The sequence below is a fragment of the Dryas octopetala genome, chromosome 6 (genome assembly GCF_963921425.1).
Source record: "Dryas octopetala chromosome 6, drDryOcto1.1, whole genome shotgun sequence".
In the NCBI taxonomy this organism is placed as follows: Eukaryota; Viridiplantae; Streptophyta; class Magnoliopsida; order Rosales; family Rosaceae; genus Dryas; species Dryas octopetala.
Window position 1 is genome coordinate 14528901 of NC_141371.1, and position 20125 is coordinate 14549025.

A 20125-nucleotide genomic window follows, 5' to 3' on the forward strand; every position below is an offset into this window, starting at 1 on the left:
TACATCTAGTAGAAGCTAATTTGTAGCTACTACATATATACAGGCTAGGCTGTACTGTACGATATCTCTTTGACTTTAACATATATGCATGCTACAAGGAATCTACCAATTCACCGACATATATATATATATATATATATATGAGAAAATGAAGCAGTGACATTAATCTTTTGATTTACAAGGTCTAAATATTTATGTGACTTTAACATATATTTCTTTTGATCCGCCACTATCAAACCACCATTATTTGCCCATTTTCTAGTAATGATTAAAGTAGTAAGTAGGTTGCAAAGATGAGTTGCCTTCATAAGTACCAAAAAAAACTTGTGATCATGAGGGCAATTTCTTTATTTATTTTTAATATAAGTAAAATATAGTTAGTGTGAATTCAGAACTGAAACTTAAAAAGTTATAAATTTAAAAAAAATAAAAAAAAACTTGACACACATACGTACGGATCCTCCTTGATTCGTGTGAGTCTGTGAGAATGTCTATCTTTTCTAAAATGAGGATTTTGTTTCCCCTGTGCTGCAAATGGAAGCACAGCGTTCAGATTCTTGGCCGGGCTGAAAACCATGTCCTTTGCTGTCTCTTTCTCGCTCGCTGTCTAAAGCATCAAATCTCGGCTCAAATCTACTCCAACTAAACCAATATATATCCCAACAATTTCATAACTTTCCTCTTTCATGCTTTCTTCACAATCAGTGTATATTTGTTCGATCAGAGAGCTCAGTACGTAATTATATATGCAGAGGCAGACACTAGTACCACTTTCACACGGACTTGAAGAAACCAAAAAAGGATGAGATATTCCATTTTTAGTCGAGTTTGAATTGGGAACCCACAGAAGCGTTCCTGTTACATACCAATTAAATATTCACACATTGCGTGCACTGCTAGCTACCATATCTTCTACTAAATCTTCTACAGTTTGCCCGTATGATACGCACACCATGTGACTAGCCTACTAGGGGTAAAGGATGAAATTTTGTTAGAGGGGCACTTCAATAATATAAAGAGAGCAATTTCCTTTTGATTTGGTATATATTATAGTTAACGCAGAATATATAAATTTAAAAAATCTAAATCCACACAACTAAAGAAAATATACATGAAATAAAATGTACATAAAACCAAAAAATGTATAGACGGATACGTATATACTAACGTAACCACACATATTATTAAAGTGTACAGACCTTATATATCTAAGAAGAGAGAAACTTTCCTATCATTGGGATAGGAAGAAGTGGCATCCCTACCTTTTTCTCATTAGCTCTCTCTCTTTTCTCTCACTCCCTTTCTCTCTCTCTCACTCCCTTTCTCTCTCTCTCCTCTCCTTCTTCTCTCTTTCTTAATTTCTATGTGCCGTGACACTGGCCATCTTATCTCTATCACGAAGACATGCAAGTTATTTTCATCCAAGAATCACTTACATGCACCCTTATTGGCAATTGAACTGAAGAACTGTATGGGATCACCTAGCTAGGGTAAGCAGGTACGGCTTGTGATCCACCACATACAAATAGATTTAACAAGTTGTAAATCTATATAATAGAAAGTAAATATGTCAAAATCAAAGGATTAATATTGTATTGTACATTATACATGTTCGTACCATAGAATTTTTCGATATATATACCTACTCAAATCCTTAAATTCATCTATTTGCTGCTTACATATATTTGTAATTAAAATCCGAAACCCTAAACCACTCAATAAACTAAAACCCACTCAATATTACATTCCTTTCCCTTTGTTTCTCATGGGAATTCATTAAAAACAAACCCACACGTACAAATTCAAATAAGATCGATTACATAAGAAAAGAGAATAAAAAACAAAGTTGAAACTGAAAATTAATTACTATGACAATTACTAGCAATATGTACTAATAGTACTAGACGACTAATGTTCGGTCCAATACACGTCGCCTCTTCGATCTTTCGTTCGAATTTGAGCGTTCCAGCAAAGACTTCAATGCGTTCTGCAAGAAATGGACTGATTCAATGGTGTGGTCTTTATCGGCAGCAACGATGAGTACGTTGCGAATTCTTCCTCCAAGAGTGGCCATTTCAGCTTTGAGTGTCTTCAAATGGAGGGATTTTAGTATTTCGATTAGGTCAGGCAGGAGGTCGGATCGGTCCTCGCAGCACAATGAGGCCTTGAAAATAATTCTTCCATCGCTCGAATAATCGCCGGAAGAGAGCACGGTGATTTCGTCAGTTTCCGAAGGGAAAGTTTCGAGCTCAGTGATCTCTGAGGTTTGTTGCTTAAGCTCTTTCACTCTTTGAACCACCTTTGCCAACAGGGAGGCTTTGTCTGTCTGAAATTTTTTTGTTTAAAATAAAAAGAAGAATAAGAAGAAGAAGAAATTAATATTAATTATTAATTACAAACCCTAATTGTAAAAAGCTCAGAAACTTTCCCAAAACACCATTGATATTATTCCCTTTTTCTTTTTCAGATATATAGGAACCGTACTTTTGTTACAGTTTGAACATTCAAAAGCTTCAAAACACTTTGTATAGATCCAAGATCTCAGAATCTTGGTTTGTAAAAGCTAGCTAGCATGCAGTTCATGATCATCAGAAGAAATGTTCTCTGGTTTGTAATAGTTAATTAAGAATGATCAAACAGAAATGAATTAAATTTGAGTTTATTAACTAACTAATTAACGAACCCATAATATTCCTTCAATTAATTTACATTAATATTGTAAATAATTCAACTAGTAATTCAGTTGGTACAAGTCAATGACAATAAATCTTTGGTTCCTGCAGGGTCAAAAGTTATAATCTAAAGTCTAGGATTCCAACTCCAGCAGTACTCTCTTTTTGTTACCTTTTTCTCACCAACCAAACAGTAGTCAACAAAGAAAAAAATGATTGTGGAAGCAAGAGAAAGGACCAAGACAAAGGAAAGCAAATTATAGGAGCCCTGCAATTAAGCTCAAATTTCAAACTATCAAACACAAACCTAGAAACAAATAATAAATAAAAATAAAAAAACCCAATTTCACACTCTATCTAGTTACTGAAAATTATGTTAATCCTTAGACTATTTCACATGTATATTGCAAATTTATTAAAACATATAAATATATAAATTAAAGTATATATACCTTGGAATTACAAGGAAGAAGAGCTCTCAGCTTATCAAGGTGAGAGTTAATTCGCTCTCTCCTTCTCTTCTCAGCCTCCTTGTGATTCTTCAAAGCAGCGAGGGCTCTATCTTGAGGTGTGGTGGTGTCACTGCTGACTCCAGACACCTCCAGAGGATAAAAGGAAGAAGAGCTGCAAAAGCTCTGCATAGCTGACAACTGATCACATGAGTTTACCGGAAACGACGTCGGGCCGTACGGGCCGACGTTGATCAGGCCGTTTTGGGCAAGAAAACGGTAGAGTTCTTGGTTTTCAGGCTGCATCATGATCGATGATACGATGATATGCTCTGTGGTTATGGTGGAGATGGCGGTGGTGTTAGTTTCTTGTGGTTCTGAGTCTTTCTTCTGACAGATTGGTGTTGTTGTCTTTGCTTTTTGACCAAGTTAGTGAAATGAGTGTTGTATTTATATATGAGTGAAATATCAAAGTGTTGGGGAGCTTTCGGTGCGTGGTCTAATATATCCTTTTGTCTTTAGGGTTTTATATATATCATATATCCGTGAATTTTGGGGTCCAAATGGCAGGGTTTGAGAGTTACTTTGTTTATTTGTCTTTTTAGTGGGGAAGGGGATGAGAAGATAACAAAAGTGGTATAATTAATGCGGATAAGAGTGAATAAAGAGGTCAAAACTTTTAACAAATGAGGATAAAGTGTATATAAACTTAATTAAATATCAACAAATGAACACTATCACATTATTTGTGAAAAAAAAAAAAACATTTGGGTTTGTCTTAATCTCTCTACCATTAATTAATTAGTTTCTTTTTGTTATGGACCTATGGTAACTATAGAGGTAGATGAAATTTATTCCTCACGAGTTGATGATATAATAGAGAGCTAGCAAGACTCTCATTTTCAATGTGTTATGTATGAACCGCCTACAATTTTCGAATAATTAATGAACATGCATATTCATTTCAAATTATGGTATGAAAAGTCAAGCCATTTTTTCAGACCAAAAACAAAAAGGCCAATTTTTCAATTTTAGGAAATGTTCCAAAACCTCCTTGCAATTTTTGTAACGTTAAAAAAATCCTGAAAGTCTTTTCTTTTTAAGTGTTCAATCCATTATGTCAATCAATCAATATATCGACAAGTTTTGTGTCTCTTTTTTTTTTTTTTTTTGTAAGTAAACATGTTGTCACTTACAGTAAATCACAAAAATATATAGAATATATGTGATTCTCTTTTCTTGTACTTTGTGTCTAATATATGCTAATACACTCATTAATTTACATGAGATATATGTAATAAAAAGATAAAAGATAATTGTATAATTAAATAGATATATCATGTTTAAATGAGTTTTAGTATGCTAATACTGAGCAACAAAAACAAGTATTGAGTGATAGTAGCACTTGGCGGATCGATCAAAATATCATTAGGCAATTGTCGCTCATCGATCGATGGATGGTCATGCCGATCAATTAACAACTTAAAAATCGACCAAGTTGTTCTGTGAATCAAGGCCTGCTAGAAAAACATATAGACGATAGGAATTGAGAGTCGATGTATAGGTCTCAATGTCTCAAGTGCACATCATCGTACATGGTGTAATTGCGTCGAAATTCTGCCATAATTTCTAAAGACGTCCAAAATTTGCAATAACAGATCCTCCATTCTACGAACCGAGATTACCTGATAATGAAGTTGATACGCCTTCTAAGCATCTTAACTAACATAATATGTCTTCTTCAAAGTATCTCAAATGTCCTTTGTAGTTGCCAACCGAAGAAACATAGATTGACTATCCTAATTAGTCATAGCATCAAGAACCCTTGACTTGACTAGGCTATTCTTATACCCCCACGCTTCGTGCTTTGCATAATTAGTATCCCCTGGTGTAGCATTTGAACCTGTGCTCAAACCCCATCGCTTACACATAGTTTGTTTCATCTAGCTTCTCGATCAGGAGTAATAAATAAAGACATGTCTTGCAGAGTCAATGAAGGTAAGGAGGATGGATCAACTGCATGTCAAATCTTTCTTCGTATCATCGGAAGGTCCAGAATTTTCACCCATGATGAAGAGAAATCACATAATTGCAACGGAACAATAAACAAAAACAAACAAAAGACATCGCACAAACGGAAATCAAACAGACCCAAAAATGACCTGCAAGAGCTCGAGAAAGAAAGCCGAGTGATCGGTGGTAGGTATTGATTGCTTCTTCGATCTTCAACACACAACCCAGCAAGAAGAAATTCCAAGATCAGCAACCACATGCAAGGCCTCACATTTTTTATGTGTGATTTTTTTCTCAACCCGCTCCCGCATGTGTGGTATCACTTAAACTTAATACGTGGACAATTTATATTAGGTGACATGGGAGTACGTGTGGCTATTGGGTCTAGCACGTAGATAGCCTATTCTGATATATACTATGAAAAAATTTAGACATTCATCTAAAAACCAATTGACAATAGGAGAAGTATCTCAAACTCTTATAAACTACCATATATGCAAGGCCGCACATTTTCGATATGGGTTCTCTCTCTCTCTCTCTCTCTCTCTCTCTCTCTCTCTCTCCTTTCACAGTCCGGGCTCGAATTTGTCCGAAGGGGAAATTGGGAAACACTAGAAAATTCAAAGAGAGGCAATTTCCTCCACTACCCACATTGGCCACCCAATAAAGTCCTCAACATCTCACATATTCATTGAAATGTTAATCATTTAATCTTTATAGATAAATGATTTGTAATTTATTTAATTTTTTGCAAAGATGATCTTTTAATGGAGACTTAAAAAATATATGGCTCGGATCATTGAAATCTTATATGGAGTAGGCCATATTAAAAACTTGTATAAAAAATTATGTCAAAAATATGATGCTACGGATCCCCCGTTATATATTTCAGCTCCAATGCTACATATATGGTCTACATATAGCAATGCCTCTTAGTAATAGTACTAGTAGCAGTCCCTTAATTTTATCACCACATATGAGGGATCATATATTTTGCAATGGTGTCCTATAGAAATTGAAGTCTCTTAACATATGTGAGAGTAAGTATTCCCAAAAGTTAGTATACATAATGACTATGTGGGGCCTAAAAGCCTTACTGAGTTTTTTTTTTGTCAGAATCCCTACTGAGTTACTTAAAACATATAAAATGGACCATTCCCTACTCATAAAACTATAAAAGGACCGGCCCCTTCTTAATCCACCTCATGATTTCTCCATTTCACTCCCAATGTAAATATGCTACCTCTCAACCATTATAGTGAAACATATTTCTACCATTTTTTATCTAGCCTACCAAACTGATTGGGTGAACACATTAAATCCTTGTTTTTTTGAACGTGTGTAATTGTGATTTTACGGTTTATTCTCGTTGACTGACCAAATTTAAGCATCAATGCATACAAAAGAATAAACTAGTTTCACTATTTACTATGTTAAGCACTTGGTTGCTCCGCTTGCAGTACATGTGAAATCCTTAAACAACGTTTAAAAAAAAAAATCCTTAATTAATTCAACGTCAATGAGTAGTTCTTCCCATGCTTTGTTCTGTCTTGTTCTCACAAAAGAAATTAACAGAGAAGAAGATAATCAAATTGGAATTGTGGTTTTATTGCTCATTGATTTGACTAGTTCATTTGTATTCAATCACCTCCTTTTTCTGGGAGGGTAGAAGAAAATTAAACTTGGACCGGGCCCCTTAATGGTTATATATATGGCTATCTACGTAGAGCCAGGTTTGGGCCCTCCTCAACCCAAGAAATACTTACCCGAATACTTGTAATCCATATAGCCGATATAGGTGATATGGGGTAAGGACTGGCAATGACAAGATCCAAGTCCATTCTGTAAATCCATACCAGCCCAAATCTTATGTAAGACACATGGATTTTTGTTTACCATTACTTAGTTACAAATTTTTGTAAGTTGCACCACCAATTCAACCAACTATTAGATTTCTTTTTTTGTTTCTCTCTCGTAAAATGATTTGGGAATGTGCATTGACAATCCTGTAAATGTTTTTCATTGAAGACCAGAGCCTATTACGTTACACACTTACACACTAATCAATTAGTTATTGATCTAATGATATTTTTCTAATGATAGAGAAGTTTCAAATTTGAATACTCTTCCTCAAAATCAAAAATCAAAAATCAAAAATAAAGAAAATTACCTTATGGGTGACATAATACTTTTAGTAAAGCCTGTTCTTAATTATATATAATTTAAGGGATCTCAATAAAGGGAGGGATTTCCATATTGGAGTTTGGATCCTAAGCTTAAATATATAACTATATATTTTGAGAAAACAATAACATTGCATTAGAATAACCAAAAAGGCATAAAAAATACAAAGTTATGGCAGGAAGCCTTACAATAATAGAGCAAACAAGCTCAACGCTTATAATGAAATTAATAAGAGTTCGATCTCAAACGTCAGCATCGAGCAGACGCTACAACCGCCAAACGGAGCCAACGAGGCACCATGGAAATTAGCGAACTAGTTGCGTTTGGTTCCACAATCCAACCAACATCTCTAAATCGAGTTTGATAGTAGATCAAGGTGGCAGATCGGGCAATAATAATCGGCAAGACAGGTACTAGCGAGCAAAGTGACATCCCAACTCCTTATGACGAGAACCAAAGACAAACTGGAAGAAAGATCTCCATAGAGCAACTAAGCGTCGCTAAAGCATGCAGGATCCGACGTCTCACAACGCCACAAATTAATAGACCAAACCAAAGCAATCAAAGAAGATTTCATTTATTGAAATGAAAAAACTCTCACATGGAGAGATGAAATGCTCTCACAAAGAGAAATGAAAAAGCTCTCACAAAGAGAGAGAAGAGTATCACATAGTACCAACCAAAATAGCAAAAGAAAAAGAGAAGGAGAAGGAGAAGGAGAAGGGAGAGGCGGGGGTAGGAGTAACGGGCCTGTGAAGAACACAAGTGCCACCACCCCCACCCCTAGAAATACTAGGCTAAGTGAGATAGGGTTGATGAGAGAAAAAAAAAAAAAGCGTTTGGGGGTGGCGGCTAACATATAACTATATAAGTGTAGTAGTAAAACTTCCATGTAACATGTAGTGTACATTATAAAATGGATAGACACATATATAAGATAGGACAGTACTTGGGTCACCCCATGGGGGGTACCCTAAGGTTACCCCACCGCCCCCAAATTTCGATTTTGGCAATGTTGGTGTATGATCGGAACCGTTCACTTTTTAGCTAATCTATTAAAGATTATCTCTGCAAAAAATCAAATTAATCGAAAATTATTTGGTTATATAATTGTTGTTAATTAAGTAGAAAAAATCGATGGTTTCCGATCAAAGAGTTATTTTTTTACCAAATTACCATTGACTTTTTCTATTTAATCGACAACAATTATATAACCAAATGATTTATAATTTGAGTTGTTTTTTTGCAAAGATGATCTATAAAAAGTGATCTATAATAAGTGACCTAAAAAGTGAAAGATTCTGATCATACGCTAGCATTATCGAAATTGATTTTGGGGGGTGGGGTACCCCTAAGGGGTGACCCAAGTAGTGTCCTATAAGATATATAGAGTTGTGATATATATAAGTTTTTTTTTTTCCAATAAGTGTAGTATTGTTCCATTAAGCTGACTAACTTTTCATTTTTATTTTTAAAATATTTTCTTATTTTTTATTATTAATTAGTACACATGGCAAAAGAAAGTAAAAAATGCCCTCCAGATCAAGCATGTGCAAGTCACGTGACAAATTTAACTGATGGAAAATTTTTATTGCACCTTAAAACAAAGTGGAGTCTTTAATTGAAACAAATTGAAAGTTGCATTCTCAACTACAAAATGGTGTAAATGTTATGTATTTTTGTTCTAATTTTTCCTATTATATAATATATTTTTTAGTCTATTAGAAAAATCCCCTTCAAATTCATAATTTCTACACTAAAATCCATGACATTATTTTTTCGTTTGTTAACCCCTTTAACCACTTGTCAACTCATCATTCTTTCTATTTTTAAAATTTTTAATCAGTACTTTTTAATTTTAAACTTTGTAAATTCCTCATATGCCCTCATTCGTATTTAAGACGTTTTTTCTTTAGTTGACTTTTTATTTTTGATAACGTTTGAATTTACTCTTTACAATTTTTTTTTTTTTTGCTTTAAATGCTAATGAAGTAATTATTAATTGTTAGACTTTTTTTCAAATGTCAATCATGAATGTCCATATATGATTTTTTTTAATTATATTAATAATTATAAACAAATAAATAACAAATAATTAATTCTCATAAATATATAATGAACCTAAAAAATTATATATATATATATATACAGGCTCCTTCTATTGAGGTATACCTCAACTTGTTTATGTTGAGGTGTGACCTTATTGGAGCCCACACGAGTCGTTTTGTGTCGATCTGAATCGTTCGCAAGAATCATCTTCATTGATAGATCATCCTTGCAAAAAATTAATCAAATCGGAAATCATTTGCCTATTTAATTTTGATAAAACAAATGGACGGTTTCATCGAAAATATTTGGTTCGTCCATTATTTGATCAAAGTTAAATAGGCAAATGATTTTCAATTTAGCTAATTTTTTGCAAGAATGATCTATCAATGGAGATGTAAAAAATGAACGGTTCAGATCGACGCAAAACGACTCGTGTGGGCCCCAATAGGGTATACCTCAACATAAATAAGTTGAGATATACCTTAATAGAAGGAGCCTGTATGTGTGTGTATATATATATATATATGGAAAATGATGGGGTTTAGGGTTGTATGTCTGTATATATATATATATATATATATATATATATAATGAACATACATACAATTCTAATGAACTAAATCATTAACAAATAAATTACCTATAACAACTAATAAACCTACATACAATTCTTTTTTAGTGCATGATAAATAACCTACACAAATTAAAGAACCTATATGCATTAAAACTCCTACATTATAATGAACTTACAAATAATTTTCATTGTAGGTTACTTATTTCAATCATGGTCTGAAGAAGATCTATATATATATAAGGTCAGGGTTAACAAATTGTGCCAATATATATATCACACCATAAAAAGTGCCTTAAATGAAATGTTTTAATAAATTTAAGGTGCATGATAAATAACCTACACAAATTAAAGAATCTATATGCATTAAAACTCCTACATTATAATGAACTTACAAATAATTTTCATTGTAGGTTACTTATTTCAATCATGGTCTGAAGAAGATCTATATATATATAAGGTCAAGGTTAACAAATTGTGCCAATATATATATCTCACCATAAAAAGTGCCTTAAATGAAATGTTTTAATAAATTTAAGGGGATTCATTTTCTAATGGGAGAATTATTGGCAATTAAAGAGTGACACAATTTGAAAACAATTACATAGTGGCACAATTTGTAAATAGTAGGGATCTAATAGAATATTGTTATCATGCGTGGAGCATGATCTTAAATAGAGATAATTAGGCTTAGGTCTTTCAGAAAAATAGTTTATAGATGGATATCGGATATAAGAAAATCTTTTTAATTCATAATAATTTATAAGAAAATCATTTTAATTTATAATAAAATTATTTTAATTTATAAGAAAATCTTTTTAATTCATAATAAAGTCATTCCCCGATTTGAAGGGTATTTTCCCTTATTTGAAGAGTATTTTCCCTTATAGGGTGTAAAATGGGTTTTGTAGAGGTTGTATGTTAATTAGTTAGTTAAAACCTAATATAAAGCCGTCAAAGATGAAAAATAAAAAGACTTAATTAAAAACTCTAAATCACTACCAGTCTTAGTCTAAGAAAGATTCATAAAATGGACTGGACTCTAAGTTTCCCTTTTAAATATAGACTTTAATTATTAAAGGAAAAGTAATGGTGTTAGACTCTAAAAAACCAAAAAAAAAAAAAAAATTAATGGACTAATATCGAAATCACTCTACATTTTTTTAATATGAGAGAGGCAGATTCGAATTTGAAACCTTTTAAACATTAAAGAGAAAAATATCATTTTTGTCACGCCCCAATCCTGAATAAAATCTAATAATATCTAGAAGTGAAGCGTGACTTACATCCTAATCGTAGATTAATAAAAAAAATTTCTACAATTAAGACGTGAGAAGAAAATAAAAAAAAAATAAAATAAAACAATATAAAATAATTGAAGAGACTAAGTAAAGTGAAAATGAAAAATAGACTTTATTTAGCAAACTACTATTCCAAGAGTACCATACTAGATGTTCATCTTCTTATATATTACAATGTATTGATAAACAAACAAAACATAGTACTCCAGCAAATTTTCTAAATTTCCCTTGGGTATTCCACATCATTAGTCATATTTCCGTCACCTGCATGATTTATTAGGGTGTGAACTTTTAAGGCTCAGTAGGGTATATTAATCCCTCATGGCCAGTTATCACATTTAATCAATGTCTCAGTAAAAGAAAATAAATACAGATAATGATTTCAATTATATGCAATGAGAATGTGTGTACTCACTCCTTAACCATTCCCGTTGACACATATCCAAGACAAACAGGCCTACACGTCCCATACCGTGCATCCTTCCACTGTGACCCTGAATGTCCCAAGTATGAGCCAACACCCGTCCGTCCCTTAAGCCCAAATATTTTGAATATAATTAATTCCACTTTTTCTTCAATAATTCTTCCACAAATCATGAGATCACCAGGTACATCTCCCTTTCTTCATGGTATCTCTAATAAATCACGAGACCACCAAGTTCATCTCCCTCTCTTCTTGGTGTCTCAATTAATCATTTTCTTAACTTTGTTCACAATCACACTTTCCTTATGCACTTATGATTATGCATGTAAAGATAAACATTAATGCATGTATAGAGAAATTAAATAGTACATGCATAATAATTTAACCTTACGCAATTTGAGTGTATCACAGACTTAGGAATTTCACAGTGCACACCCAAGATTAATAATAAAAGCTTATTCACAAATATAATGCACTTAATACATTTAATGAAGAAATAACATCACAAGTAATAAAGATAAATTATCACAAGAAAATAAATCACACAACATGACACAAGGATTAATTGTAATATAGTCCAATCATTGGGGAAATAGAGACCCTACCTTAATTTCTTGAGCACGAGTTCCTTCTTGGTCCGTTCCTATGTTTTCGGGTCTAAAAAGTTTAAAAAATATAGTTTATATATAACTTAATTAAATTTAAATTTATTTCACTCTCTTTTTAAGGAGAGTGTAACTCACACTCTAACTTAGAGGTGTCGGATTGACACGAAACTTGTACCATTGGACTCGTATCAAAAAATAGAGTTAGGAGGGTGAAAAATTGGGCGAAAACGATCGCCGGAAACAGCCGCACGCGCCACCACGCGCCGGCGGTGCGAGTGGGGTGGCTGGCCGGTCACTGTTCATCATCTTCTTTAAACAGTCCCTGTTTTCCAGATTTTCCAATTTTTTTATTTCATTTTTTACTCGACTTGTGACCTATCAAACCTTTACCAAATTGAGCAAAATTACACTTGTTTTAAAGCTCTGCATCTCCTCTTTACAACCATATAAAGAACACGAAAAACGGATGGTTAAAACTCAAGTTATAAGGCTCGAAATGAGGCCATACGAACATGCAAATTTTCTGTAAAAATTTCCAGATTTTTCATATTTCTTTGTTTTTCATTTTCCTTCAATTCCAAACCGCAAAACATGTTTCTAAGGCTATAATAAGGCTATCTACAACCTAATTTTTAGTTTTACAACATAAAAGAAAGGTGTGTAAATAAAATTATAAACCAACAAGTTTTAGAAAAAAAATTTGTTAAGGACACCCATGTTTCTATGGGTTCCTTAAACTCACCTTTCTTTATACCCCCCTTGAGTTTTATAGAGGCTAAAAGCTGTGAGTTCCTACAGTAAAGAAAAACCATAGATGACAAAAAAGGGGTTAGTTTATGGAAAGTTTAAAGAAAAACTTCTAAGATAACAAAAAAGGGGTTAGTTTATGGAAAGTTTAAAGAAAAACTTCTAAGATAAAATTTCAATTTCTAACCTTACTAGAGTTTCCAACCTCTCATTCTCTAACTCTTTCTAGTTCACTCACTCACTCTCTCTCTCTCTCTCTCTTTCTCTTTCTCTTCCTCTCTCTTTTCTTTTTCTCTCGGGTTTCTTCTTTGGTCTCCTCTGTTCAGTTTTTTTTTTGCTGCTCAAGACTATTCTTAAGCATACCTTATAGTCTAATTGGCATGCATTTTCAGTTAAGAAGGGATGTATCTAATGATTATTTAGATAAGGACTTATCTCCTAAAGGAATCATCACCCTTGATCAAGGCTTAGGTGTTCTAGTTTTGAGAAAGCTGATGGGGTTGGTTATTATCTTCAAATCCATTTAGATTTTTTTTTTTTTAGTTGGGCTTTTCATCTCTTGTAAAACAATTGGGCTAAAGCCCAAACTTAGAAATTTAACCCAATTTTAAAGCCCATAAATATTATTATTATTATTTATTATTATTTTTTTTAGGACATTACAATTTTACTGCAAACTAGCTAGTTTGTCAAAATTATATTGTCTAACAAATCCATCTTTTCTATCTCATGTTGTGCCAAACTCCACCCATCTGATTATTCATATATTGGATTAAGATTTAAGGTACGATTTTGTTTTTTTTTTTTTTAAAAGGTTCTTTTGTGATTTGTCGCCACTAAAACCAATCTTTCACATCTCCACCTTTAAATTCTCTTCGTATAAAACCAGTCTTTCACATGCATCACTTTACAACTATATAATAACATTCTATATTATAGCATCCTTAATAATATACATGTAGAATGAGTGGTGTGGACGACCAACAAATCCCAAGTACACTTTCTTTCACTTTACTAGTGAACTAAATGTCTAAACTATGGAATTTTGGAAACTTAATTAATTAAAAAAAACAAAAGGCACAACAAAGAAAAGTTAGAAAACCTTGAATGAGGCTCTTAACCAAGTGGCACACGTGCTGCACATTCTTTGAAAGATCATTAAAAATACAATTTTTGCTGGGTTCATCATTATATTCTGGAACACCATCTCATGCTTACCACCTTTTCATAGTTCAATTAGGTTGCCATGAAAAGGAATGGAAAAGGTGGAAGCACTTGAGATAAATACGCAAACCAGACAGTCACTTTGATTGAGATCGGTGAAGTCACTTACACATATATGCTTCACTTTCTTTCATAATCACTATCATTGACTAGGTAGGAGTACTGGAAAGGCAAATTGCACCTCTCTCTCTCTCTCTCTCTCTTCTCTAAATCCTATTTTATTTTATAGTAGACCCTTAAATTTAGCTTGCTTTTAACTGAATTTACGGCTTTTGATGAATTGAAATGATGGAACATGATTATGATGGGTGTACGATGAGATGTGGATAATTAACTAGTCTACATGGCTCAAGATTTGCCTATGGGGATATTTGCCATATTGGGATGAAGCCATGGACGGACGAACTCACTACCTTCAGTATGAATGCAAAAGAACTCAGTTTTGCTTTAACTAGATTGAAAAGTGAAAGAACCTATGTACAAGTGTTGAGCAATTTTCTGCTCAAACAATTAGCTTTGCCATTAATTCTAAGCATCAATTTTGTTTTTATTGTACGTCTCTAGCATGCATGGTCAAGATAACCTTATCCCTTGCTTCCAAGACTCACAAATTATTAAGCAGTATGTCACTCTTTGATTCAGTTCTAAAGTGTTACATGCTCCACTGAAATGCCTCTTCAGATTCTTGGCTCCAAACTACTCATTTCTGCTTCAAATTAAGGGATAGTACGTAGTTGCTCTAGCAGCTGCCCACATCCTCTACATCAAACCAAGACTGGCAAGACCAGGCTGACCAACATACTTGAAATTATTGTGCAAGTCTAACACAATGTGTTCTGCATTTTGCATTAAAGCCTCAGTGAGTTAGTTGTACTAACCCTTTTTGTTTAACAAGACCTTATACCATTCAAACACTGCACGACACATATTAATTAATTATTAAAAAGATTTGTTTTTTTTTTTTTTTGGCCACTAACAAGCTGACCTTGACAGGAACCCTTAATATGACACCCATTAATCCCAATGGTTTGAATGTTCAGATGCCTTAATTCAATTTATCTTATGTGAATTTGTAGCTGATTTGATCCCCATCTATACAAGGTAAGGTAACATGCATTTGATCCCTATCTAGCTAGAAGGTAATATAATATTCGAGTTGATGTCAAAAATGGTTCAATGAGGAAATTAAAAGCTAAAAAATCACAATTACACAAGATGCGCAAGATTATCAATGAGAGAGATTACACTATAGTTCACCTAATTTGACTAGTGAATAAAATAATTACAATATACAATGAGAGAGATACCACCCATATGAGAGACCATAAGATGAAGATTTAAGATTATCATTTCTAATAAGGTGATTGAACCTACCTCCCCTATACAATTCTCCAATGTGTAATAATATAAGTTGGCCAATAATGTGGCACAAACAACATCGATCTAAAATTTGCATGAGATTACCTACGTGTGAAGCTGAGCTCTAAGCGATGAAATAGTCTGTTTATCAAAGTACTAGTGTGCGAAAAGTGATTATTTGAAATAATCACTTGAGTATATAAACCCTAGAAAATTCCTCAGCGACTATAACTCGTCCCAACCAATTGGTATATATGGAGCCAATACGATAATTGATAAGGGGATCAATTTCAATTTTACTGGTCAACTTATAGAAACCTGAATAGCTTACTGGTCATAACTCATAACTCTACGGGCAAAAAGGGGATCAATTTCAATTTTCAAACACGAACAAAAAAAACAAAATTTACCCAGTTTTTGTTGAGTAATAATATTCTCAGCAGTAACTTTATTGGCAGCAACTTGCTGCAAAAGTAGCTGGGTTTTCATTTGGAAAGTAATTCTCTCCCTCTCAGCGGTCCCTCCTGTTCCCCAATACAAAGACCAAAAGCAGAGAGAGGTTTATGTGCGCTGCCAAACACATCCTTAAAGGGACACTTAAGTGAAACCAACCGACATGAGCTAGAGCTAGTCAGCTAGGCCTCCCTTCAGGATATCATAGCCAGCTATGCCTATCTGTCCATCACATCCCAATAGGGACCCTCTAGGTTTTGCTCATTACATTTCTCAAGTTCCAACCAGATCTATATCACAATTTCTTTTTCTTTTTTTTTTTTGTTGGTGAATTTGTGTTTGCAAGTAGAATGATGCAACCAAGTGACAGCTGGTAACACAAAAGGCTGAAAAGGCCAAAACCCAATACCTATTAGCATGCACTTTTTTAATTTTTTGGCTGTGGAAAGCAGGCACTGTTTTTGTTTCAGATGTTTACAGATTACTTGCAGAAAATGCAGTTTGGCTTAAATGTCTTTCATAGAGATTCCAATTGGGTTAAAATCTTTTTTGACCTTAGAAAAAGTTAGAAAAGTAGAAGAGGATACAAAACAAGCTTCACTTCATCAGAAAGAACAAAAGCTAAAGGCACAAAAGGTTCATAGATAAAGGCAAAATGAGCACAAAAGTAGCAGAGGCCCCCCAAAAGCTCATTTCTCAGTCAATTTTCTGATTCTTCTTCTCTCTATCAACCTTGTGTGAAGAGAACTTGTCATTGTGTTTCCTCCACCCATCTCTATTTTCTTCTCTACGTGATCTTCTGAAAATCTATGTTGTTCATTTGTTAGAGCCAAAAATACAAAACCCCAAATGCCAAAAGGTTAAGAACTACATTTTAACTACTGTTTGTTGATCAACAGGTTAAGAGATTCTGTTTCAAAGTCCCAGCAAGATGTAGTAAACCAATGTGATAGGAAGAGCAATTAGCATCCCAAAAATGACCCTGCACAACACACATACAAACTTATATCAGATGAATATAAGTCTCAGAAGCAGAATCAAAATCAAGATGATGAGAATTCATGTTCGAACCCGGTGCTCAGTATGTCAGGATGAACATTGTATTCCTTGGCAAAGACAAAGGGAACAATCCCTTGTGGAAGAGCTGCCTGAAATCAAAGAATACAAGGTTATTTGTTATATCCACTGAAACCGTAGAAGGATTTTGCCATATATGATGAGTTGTTGCCAATCTTCCTTACCTGTACAATGGCAATGTGTAACAGAACACCTCGCAGTCCTACAGCAATTGAGGCGGCCGCCATGACAGCCGGACCTGTGAGGAATCGAACAGCCATGGCAAAGGAAGCAACTGTGTTTCCACATGCAATCATCCTTGGTTGTAATGCCATGAACAAGCCTGCAACCCCATTAGAACTTATGCTAATTAGTAAGATAATTCGGCCATCAAAGAACACACTATAGATCCAGTTAGAGTTGTATAATATCTAGCACAAAAACTAAGCAATAATAAGCTCACATATTCAAGTACATACCAAGACTGAACATGGCCATTCCAAGACCTGCATCAGACAGAATGGCTATCGAACGGGCTATAATTGCAGGCATAACAATATGCCACCTGGAAAATTACAACACCCAATTATAAACTTGGATTGATGAATCAAAAGCAGTTTGAAAGTATTGTATAATTAAATTATGCTTACTTATATGAGACTAGAGACCAGGTGAGGCCAATAAGGCTGGAGTAAGTGTTCGGGTTCCTAATGAGTTTTCGCCAAACCATGATAAGAATTAGTCGGGTCATAACACTAGCCGGTGGCATGGCTGTGGCCTTTGGTTCACCATGAGCTGTCTTAGGGTGGAGTTCGGTGGTGGAGCTCGAACCCAACTTGGAAAGCACTGGACCTTCACGATCAACCCCATTTGAAACCGGTCTGTTATCGAAGCTGAACTCATCCCGGCCAAACTCATCATAATCTGAACATACATCAGTGCAAAAATGAAGTGTTATTGTTCAAACATAAGAAAAAGGCGGCCATGGAAAAAGGTTATGCCACCAGTAATGACAAAATGAGACATTGAGACCAAGAAAACAGGGGATTTTGTTTTGAAAAGCAAGATAAAAATGGGGAATACAAAAAAAGGCATAACCAACAAAATCCAACAAACCCCACTTCACCAAGCAGATAAAAATGAAACCTCCAGTAGAATCCACAATCAATTACCAGACAAATACAGTTACATGAATGAACAGAAGGTTCCAAAATAGCACAGAAACATACCCAATAGTTTACACATCACAAACATATATAACAATCTAATACAGCCAAAAACAACCACGCCCCATATGACTAATAGACTGAAAGATTAGTGTTCCATTGTCCATACCTTTTTGGTGGGCAACTCCACCCAGCTCATTCCCATACTCTCCACCTCTGAAAACATGAATGCCTCCTTCTGACACCGGTGAAGCGCTTGAGCTCCAAACAAACATGTGAAGGTCTTTACCACCATCAGCCCCATTGGCTGGTTTCTTCTTGGCACCAGGTCCGGTCACCGGAGAGAAAATTCCGGCACTCGGAGGCGCCGGATAAGCCCCATTTGGTCTCATACCAACTCCGGCCTCTTCATCAAACCCCGCGGCGTTGCCGTAGTTGGATTGCCTTGGACTCACATTGCTCATGTTCTTCCCATTCACCATTGAATAGAAATCAGTGTGGTTAAAGCTTGAACCCCTCGGCGTCGGGTTTCTCGAAGATTGAAGGCTGTAAATCTCAGCATTGGTTAAGTTGGAAGGCCTTGGGGTTAAAGAAACACCGGAATTGGGTCCATGGGATCTTCTAGAGAAGATTTCAGAGCGAGAGCTAGTGGACTTTCTCACAGTGACGTGGAGCTTACCATCTTCACCAACCTCAGCTTCAGTTTGCAATGGCTCTTTCCCATCTAAGGAAATGATATCAGAATCAACCCTGAAGGAGATAATGGACCCAGCAGTGTCTGGGAACTGTTCCCCAATCAAGAGCTTAGCTCCTCTGTACTCAAACAAGAAGAGCATCAGAGTGTACCAAATGATGCATTGGAGAACAACAATTTGGACCATTAAGGTCCCCGAGGCGTCCCCATACATGCCCTTTAAAAGGGGTATCCCCATGACCAGAGTGTTGGGGAGGGTAGAGAGGGAAAAGAGGGTTATTGACCATTCTAAAGAGCCTCTTGCGCTGGTTCTTGACCAGATGGCTAGGACCACCAAGACGATGACTTTTTGAAGTGTGTCAGCAGCTATGAACCTGTAGTTCATGGCATAGGGGTTGTTGGTGGAGATGAAGTGGAAGGAGAGCAGAGGCACTGCGAAAAGCGCAACAAAGCGGTTTATGCCAGAACACTGATCAGGGCTGAAGATCTTCCACCATTTCACTGAACCGTAGGCTAAGATCATGGCCACATAGAGTGGCACAACAGCTGTGAGAACGTGGTAGAGGTCTGTTAAAGTGATCATTTTTTTTCTTCTTCTTTGTTTGATGCTTTTTCCTTGATAAAGGTGGTTTTTTTCTGTCTTTAATGGGTTTTGGTGGATTTGATGAATACCCAGATGAGAAAATGGGATCAATATCAGAACCCAGGTGAGATTTTGCTGGAAGCAGAAGAAAAACCCAGTTCTTATGTGCAGAATATCAACCCATTTTTATGGAAAAAGTCAAGTAGACAGAAGAAAAAATGAAAGAAAATTGAGTGAAAATGAAAGCAATAGCCGGAAAATGACCAGAGTGTGGATTCTCCGAGTATCCCAGAGAGAGAGAGAGAGAGAGAGAGAGAGAGAGAGAGAGAGAGAGTGGGAAGTGGGGGATGGGAGGGAAGTGAAGGGTTATATTTATGGCATATAATGGCAGACAAAGAAATAAAAGCTGAGAGCTTTTGAGAAGCTTTTTTAAGTCTTTTTGGATGGCAAGGCCAAGAAAAACCCCTTCACACTTTATTTATGTGAAGAGAGAGAGAGAGAGGGGCATCTGATCTCTATCTCAGACAAATTAGGGAAAGTAATTCAGTAAATGAGAGGTAAAGACCAAACAG

The 20125-nt window shown here is 35.0% G+C and overlaps 2 protein-coding genes across 2 annotated transcripts; both read right to left on the reverse strand.

Annotated features, from left to right (window-relative positions):
- Window positions 1-1609: 1609 nt before the first annotated feature.
- LOC147282679 (basic helix-loop-helix (bHLH) DNA-binding superfamily protein) lies at window positions 1610-3537 on the reverse strand. Its single transcript, XM_086248559.1, has 2 exons — window positions 3125-3537; window positions 1610-2326 (listed from the first exon to the last, which is right to left on the reverse strand). The coding sequence occupies exons 1-2, from the start codon at window positions 3428-3430 to the stop codon at window positions 1901-1903; spliced, it is 732 nt and encodes a 243-aa protein (XP_086104685.1). The 5' UTR covers window positions 3431-3537; the 3' UTR covers window positions 1610-1900.
- A 13132-nt stretch (window positions 3538-16669) lies between these two features.
- Window positions 16670-19828, reverse strand: LOC147282680 (putative auxin efflux carrier component 1b). Its single transcript, XM_086247683.1, has 6 exons — window positions 18446-19828; window positions 17761-18034; window positions 17590-17675; window positions 17296-17453; window positions 17126-17202; window positions 16670-17036 (listed from the first exon to the last, which is right to left on the reverse strand). Exons 1-6 carry the CDS (start codon window positions 19551-19553, stop codon window positions 16970-16972), a joined length of 1770 nt encoding a protein of 589 aa, XP_086103809.1. The 5' UTR covers window positions 19554-19828; the 3' UTR covers window positions 16670-16969.
- Between the last annotated feature and the right edge of the window lie 297 nt (window positions 19829-20125).